At 60.8% G+C, this 6,143-nt stretch overlaps 1 protein-coding gene across 1 annotated transcript; it reads right to left on the reverse strand.

Annotated features, from left to right (window-relative positions):
- Positions 1-3,980: 3,980 nt before the first annotated feature.
- Positions 3,981-5,924, reverse strand: HMX3 (H6 family homeobox 3). The gene is made up of 2 exons (XM_041745991.1): positions 5,512-5,924; positions 3,981-4,851 (listed from the first exon to the last, which is right to left on the reverse strand). Exons 1-2 carry the CDS (start codon positions 5,906-5,908, stop codon positions 4,181-4,183), a joined length of 1,068 nt encoding a protein of 355 aa, XP_041601925.1. The 5' UTR covers positions 5,909-5,924; the 3' UTR covers positions 3,981-4,180.
- Positions 5,925-6,143: the final 219 nt, after the last annotated feature.

Here is a 6,143-nt window from a genome sequence, read left to right on the forward strand (position 1 = left end):
GGTCCCGGCCCATAGGAGTATGGGAATCCGCGGCGGGGTGTTGGCGGGCTCCGCTAGTTTGTTGCAGGTGGGAGAGAAGGAATGCACCAGGCATTCCTGCTGGAAGGATTTCAGGCTCAGTTTTTCCACGGGATTTTACCCAGCTTGCCTTAGCCTGGGGCCCTCAGAGAAAACAAAGCTGCCCAGGGTCACTTGAAACAAAATGTGCCTGATTTTGTGTGTCAGCAATAGCTGTGATCCTAAACACATATGTGGGTAGGTGTACTTCAAGCCCCTGGATATGTGTCTGTTAGTGTCTACCTAAAGTGTGAGTGTGTGGTGTTTATGTCACACACGAGTGTGCCTTCTGTGTGGTTTGCTGGGGTGTCTGTTTGGATAACGCAGGAAGGATTTAACCAGAAAGATAGTGTCATTTGCCCTAACTTGAAGATTAATGGAAGATGCAGATAGGGAAGGATCTGAAGTTAGGGTAGGTGGAAAGAAAGCTAGGTTCTTCCACAATGGGAGGCAAGGGAGGGTGAATGGATAAAATCTGGGCTGTTGGTCCAGTGTCCTAGGGTAAAGGCCAGTGGCTGGCATCTCACAATGGAATGTCCTGGAGGAATTACGTAGCGTAGCGGCACCCTCTCCCCTTCAGATAGCCCCTTCTGCTGAGTGGTTCCAGCAGCCCCCGGCCATCCCTGCGGAGGCAGCAGTGGGGAGGGGCGACTTTTGCATGGGAAGATGACCCCAACCAGCTCTCGGGATGTGACAGTCCCACCAAGAGGTTTTTTGGGCTCTTCTTACACCAAGGCTTCAGAAAGCCCTGCAGTAGAGCCTAGGATGCTTCCTGTGAGGAGTGGTGCTTGGTGCCCCCACACTCTGGCTCAATTCTTTCCCTTGCATTGTGAGAAATCCTACCACTCTGACTGAACAGGAGGGAAGCAGAAGTTTCCCGCCTGGGCCAGCTTCTAGGCCCACACAGCCGCCAGTCCCTGGAGGCCTGGCGCCACCCTTCTCCCCTAGGACAGGCACGGTGGCTCCGGGGAGAAACACGTTGGTGCAGGCCAGCGGGGCTTCCCAATAGGACTGAGAAGGAGGCCGCAAGGAGCAAGACAAAGGATAAACTGTATGTGCGGGGAACCAGTTATTTCTTGACTTTGTAAAGACTGGGTCAGTCAAGAACCGTTTTCTAGAATCCAAACACAAATAAAGAAGTATTTTCTTGGCGTTTGATAGCATCATGTTCTGGCTGTAAAATCTAAGGACATGTTTGCTATTGCAACATTATTTTTAATGAGCTGTTATTGGCCTGTCCCACAGTTAGTATTGCCAACAGTAAAAGGCATCACTCTGTTTGCAGGTAACACAAGGAACAACATATTTTGACCCTGAATTTCTGTTTATTTTTCATTTACGACACATGCCCTCGTTTTTATTCCAAACCACAGGGAAATAAAGGGAGATCTATCTTCACTGAGGTTCAGGCCAAAATTGTGCCATAAATACGCATGCCAGTTTATTTGGGGGCAGTTTCCCATCAATAGAAAATGAGACTCAACATTTCAGCCATAGTAGACTCAACTGTGTCGATCGGGTTTGTGGAACCCAGCAAAGCGGGGATGGGAGCGCGTGGAGGCGCTCCCCAGCGGACGCGCCGGGCGGTGTGCTCTTCGGGATCTTCACCGTCTACAGGTTCTTCATCTCCCCCTTCTGGCACCCCAGCTTTAAACGTGCCCTGCCAGGAGCTGGGTGTGCAGACCCCATGCTCTAAGGCGGGCAGCCGAGCGGTTGGCTAGGAGCGCCCGAGCACCTGCTTCTGCCGGCGGCTCCCAGCCCAGCGCGCCTCCGCCTCCGCCCGCTGCCCGCTGCCCACCGAGCGCGTGGGAACCTCTAGCGTTGCGCTTCCAGGCCTGGGACGGACAGGGACAGCAGATCGGAGAGGCCGCCCTGGAGGCGTTGGGCGCCAGTGGACAGGAAAGGGCCTGGCCGGGAGGAGACAAAGTCCTTTCAGTGGCCGATGCCACAGTCGGATGGTCTCCGTTCGCTGGCACTGCGCACACCAGCACCGCGCCCGCACCCGAGCCACCCCGGGAGAGCCGCAGCTCCTGCAGGCCTGCGGATGCCTGGCCTCCCTGGGCCTGCCCTCTCGCGATCTGTCTTCTCCCAGCCGGACTCCGCGCCCCGCCTCGCCACAGCTGAATTCTAAGTTCACTCTCCTTTCCTCTTCCCGCCCCCGCCCTGAGATGCCACGGAGCGCAGCACCCTCCAGGCCCGCTGACGGGTGCCCGGGAATGTCCTGCCCAGAAGCTCTCGGCTCCTGGAGGAACCGCGGCCTGGGAACGGAATGCGAGGCTGCAGGCGGCAGGGCGGGCGGAAATTTATCAGCCATCTCCCAGCTCCCGGCTGCCGCTTCGCTCAATTTCTCAAACTAGATAAGCCTAGGGCCTCGCCCCTTCCGCCCGGCCAGCTCTCCTGAGCCAGCGCTTTGCAAGCCCAGAAAGACCCTGGGCAGAGGGAGCAGCCCTGGTCGCGAACAAAGCCGCCTCTGTCTCTGCCGCCTCCTGGATTATGGGGACGAGCGTCCAGGTCGAACTCGGGCGAGCGCACAGGCAGCCAGAGAGCCAGGCGGAGAAGAGTTTCAGAGACACCTGTCTGCGGAAAATCGGCCGAAGTTACACACTCTGGCAACACGAAACGCGTCACTTTTCTTTTCTTTTTAATTAATTCGATTTCACGACAACATTAAATGTAACAATATTTTGTGGGCTTTTTTTCTCTTTTTCTTAAAAAGGGACTGAACCCTGGGCAGTGACGAGGGAGATGGGGGGGGGAGGGTTGGGGTGGGGGAGAGAACAAGCTATCGCAGAACAACAGGTGTAGCCGACAGAAAGAAAACAGATTGGGTGGCAGAGCGAGGAGCCCTGTGGAGTCGAGGGTGAACTTTACAAGAAATCTGTACATATATCAAATAAGTTAAAATTCTCCTAAATTGATTGTCCTTCACTTAAAGCGCTCCAGTATGCCTATCTTACTCCTTTGAGCATCGCTACCTATCATCGTTGTTTCTTTCCTCCCTCCCCCTTTCCCCTTCTTAATTTTTTCCTCCTAAACGAATGACCAGGATTACACCGTGAAAACATCTGCTTCTCTCCGTGGAGAAAGAGGCAGGGCTCTCAGGAAATTTTGTACAATATTGCACAGGTCAAAAGTACAACAGTTACTGCAGAACAAAAAGGGGGAGAGGATAGAAGACAGATTTTTTTTAAAAAATATTGAAATCACTCTCTCAAAACAGGGAACAAAGCGATAATAGTAATAATAATAATAATAATAATTTACCAACAAATGAAATCCCCCAAATAAATGCTGCTAATAAATAAGATCACTCACACCGGGCCAGATGTGGAGGTGTTTCAATCATCAGAAGTCTAATTTCGGGCTGTCTTGTCTTTTCCCTTTAAACACCTAGAGAATCCTTCAGTCACAAAATGGGACAGATGAAGAGGTCAACTGCAACACACCTCTGCGGGGGGAGGAAAAGCGGCCTGAGTCCGCCTTCCCATCAGAGGCTTCTCAGATTCTGAAAATTGGGGAGGATCCCTAGGGCTGGAGAGGAGAACCACACCCAGAAATCCAGGAATAAAAGTAGGATAATGTGAATTCCCTCCTTCTCTCTCTCCTCTCTCTCTCTCTGGACTTCTGAAGACAGTTCTATAGAAAACGAATACACCAGAGGCCTTTAGGTTTTTGCGGCTTCTCTCTCTTCTATAAAAATAAAACCAAAAAGCCACAGCGCAATGCAAATTGGAGGGGTAGGAGGGGTGGGGGCGCGGTGCGTCGAGTTGCACCTTTTGCCAAAGCTTCCGCACGAAATATTTGGCCCGGGGGGTGGGTGGGTGGGTGGGTGGGATCTTGTCTTTTTTTTTTTTTTTTCCTGCTCTTTTCTTAATAGAACCAAAACCAAAAACGTAAGAGGGGGGGGGGGGAAGCGCCTCAAATCCGTTAGGGGTGAATTGCACGAAAATGCATTGCAAATACTTACAAAAACGCTACCGATCGGGGGAGGGGAGGCCGGGGCGGCGCGCCGGAGCCCCGGTTCCCGAAGGCCGCTGGACGTCCTGGCGCCCTCGGCCCGGCCCAGTCTCCTCCGGGAGCTGGGAAGGCGGCCGGGCGCTGCCTCCCCCTCCCGCGTCGGGCCTCAGACCGGCCGTAGCAGCGGCACGGAGGAGACCACGGGGTGCGAGTAGTACACGGGGTGCGGGAAGGTGAGCAGCGGCTGGCTGACCGGCACCGGGGCCCCCGCGGCGGCGGCCGCGCCCTCGGCGGCCGAGTTCTCGTGGTAGAGGATGGGCACCCGCACGATGCGCTGCGCCGCGGCGTGGCTCAGGTTGGCCGCCTCCAGCTCGGCCGCCAGCTGCCGCTTCCACTTGTTGCGGCGGTTCTGGAACCAGATCTTGACCTGGGTCTCGGTGAGGTGCAGCGACGCGGCCAGGCCGGCGCGCTCCGAGCTGCTCAGGTAGCGCTTCATGTCGAAGGTGGACTCGAGCTGGAAGACCTGGCTGCGCGAGAAGACCGTGCGCGTCTTCTTCTTGCGGCACGCGGGCTTCTTGTCGGGGCTCTCGCCGCCCTTCTTCCAGTCCTCGGCGCCCGGCGTCGCGGCCGCCGCCCCCACGCCCGCCCCGGCAGCTCCGGGCGCCGCCTCGCCCTCCTTCTTGCCTTCCTCCGAGTCGCTCTCCTCCAGGATGATCTCGTCCGGGCTCTTGGAGTCCAGCTCCTTGTGGTCGGGGTCGGCTTTGAGCAGCGGCTCGGGGGAGTCGCGGTCGGTGCCCGAGGCGGGGGAGGAGTCTCGCAGGAGGGCCTTCTCCGCAGCTGGGGAGAGACAGACAGACGGACGCACACGCACACGCACACGGACACGGACACAGCCTTCAGCGGGGCGCGGGGCGCGGGGCGCGGGGCGCGGGGCGCGGGGCCCGGGCGGCCGCAGGCTCCATCCGCGCCGGCCTCCGGGCCCCGGGCCTCGGGGCCTCGCGCCTCCCTCGGGCCTCCTTGCCGGCCGGGCCCGGGTCGGGCCTCCGCGTCCCGGGATCCCCTTTCTCCCGCGGGCGGGCGGGACACCCGCGCGGTGGCAGGGCGGCCACCGGGTGTCTCTCCCTTAGGCGTCCCGCCGGGGCCCCACGGGGAGACGCGCGTCGGGCCCGGGCGCACCGGGTCACCGCCTCCATCCAGGCCCTGTCCCCGGCCCGTGCGGGCCGCAGCCTCCGCGTTCCCGCCCCAGGCCACGCCGCGCCCGGGCTCCAGGCCCACGTCTCTTCTCACCAAGTGGGACCGGACGCCCCGGGCAGCGCAGCCGAGCGCGCGCGGCGGCAGAGGCCAACCGGGGGCCGGGGAGGTTGGCGAGCGGCGGGCGGAGGGCGGAGGGCGCGGGGGTCCCGGGTCCCGGGTCCCGGGTGGAGGCGGGAGCGGCGCGGGGCGGGGATGCGGCCGGCGCGCGGGGAGGGCAGCGAAAGTTCAAAGAGAGGTGGGTACCTTCAGGTCGCGAGAGGTGGCCGCCGGCGGGGGTCAGGGTGTAGGGGTACCACCAGGCCGGGGAGCGCTCCAGGTAGTGCGCGGGCAGGGCGAACCTCTGCGCCGGGATCTCAAAGCGGGGGAAAGCCAGGTCGCCCACCTGCGAGAGCGCGAAGCCCGCGGCGCCCTCCAGAGCCCCCTTGGCCGCGGCGGCGGCGGCGGCGGCGGCGGCCGCGGCGGAGGCGGGCGCGAAGAGCGTCCGTGGGGGCGGCTGCGGCTTAGGGGGCGGCCGGTGGTGGTCTCCGTTGAGCAGGTTCTTGATGGAGAACGGGGACTCCTTGGGCGCGGGAGCAGGGGGCGGCGGCGGCGGGGGCTGCGCGCTGGCCGTGCCGGGGGCGTCGGGCCCGGGCTCCGGCATGGTCCCCTGTCCTCCGGGTCCCGGGGAGGGAGGGATGGGGCAGGCGGGCGGCCGGGCGAGCGCGCGGGCGGCCGGAAATCAGACCATAAACGGCGCTCAACTACGGGGCGCAAAGTCGGGGGCCGCCCCGGGCGCAAATCCAGCGGCGCGAGGGCGGGGTGAGGACCCGGCCGGGGCGGGCCCGCATGTGGGAGGGGTGCGGAGGGGCGGGGGGCGGCCGGACCCGAGGGCTCGG

Source organism: Vulpes lagopus, chromosome 2, assembly GCF_018345385.1.
Source record: "Vulpes lagopus strain Blue_001 chromosome 2, ASM1834538v1, whole genome shotgun sequence".
NCBI classification, from domain to species: Eukaryota; Metazoa; Chordata; class Mammalia; order Carnivora; family Canidae; genus Vulpes; species Vulpes lagopus.

Coding starts and splice junctions, on each gene's coding strand:
- HMX3 (XM_041745991.1), bottom strand. CDS start 5,908: ATGCCGGAGCCCGGGCCCGACGCCCCCGGCACGGCCAGCGCGCAGCCC. Junction 4,852..5,511: donor CCACCTCTCGCGACCTGAAG/GTACCCACCTCT, acceptor GTCTCTCCCCAG/CTGCGGAGAAGGCCCTCCTG.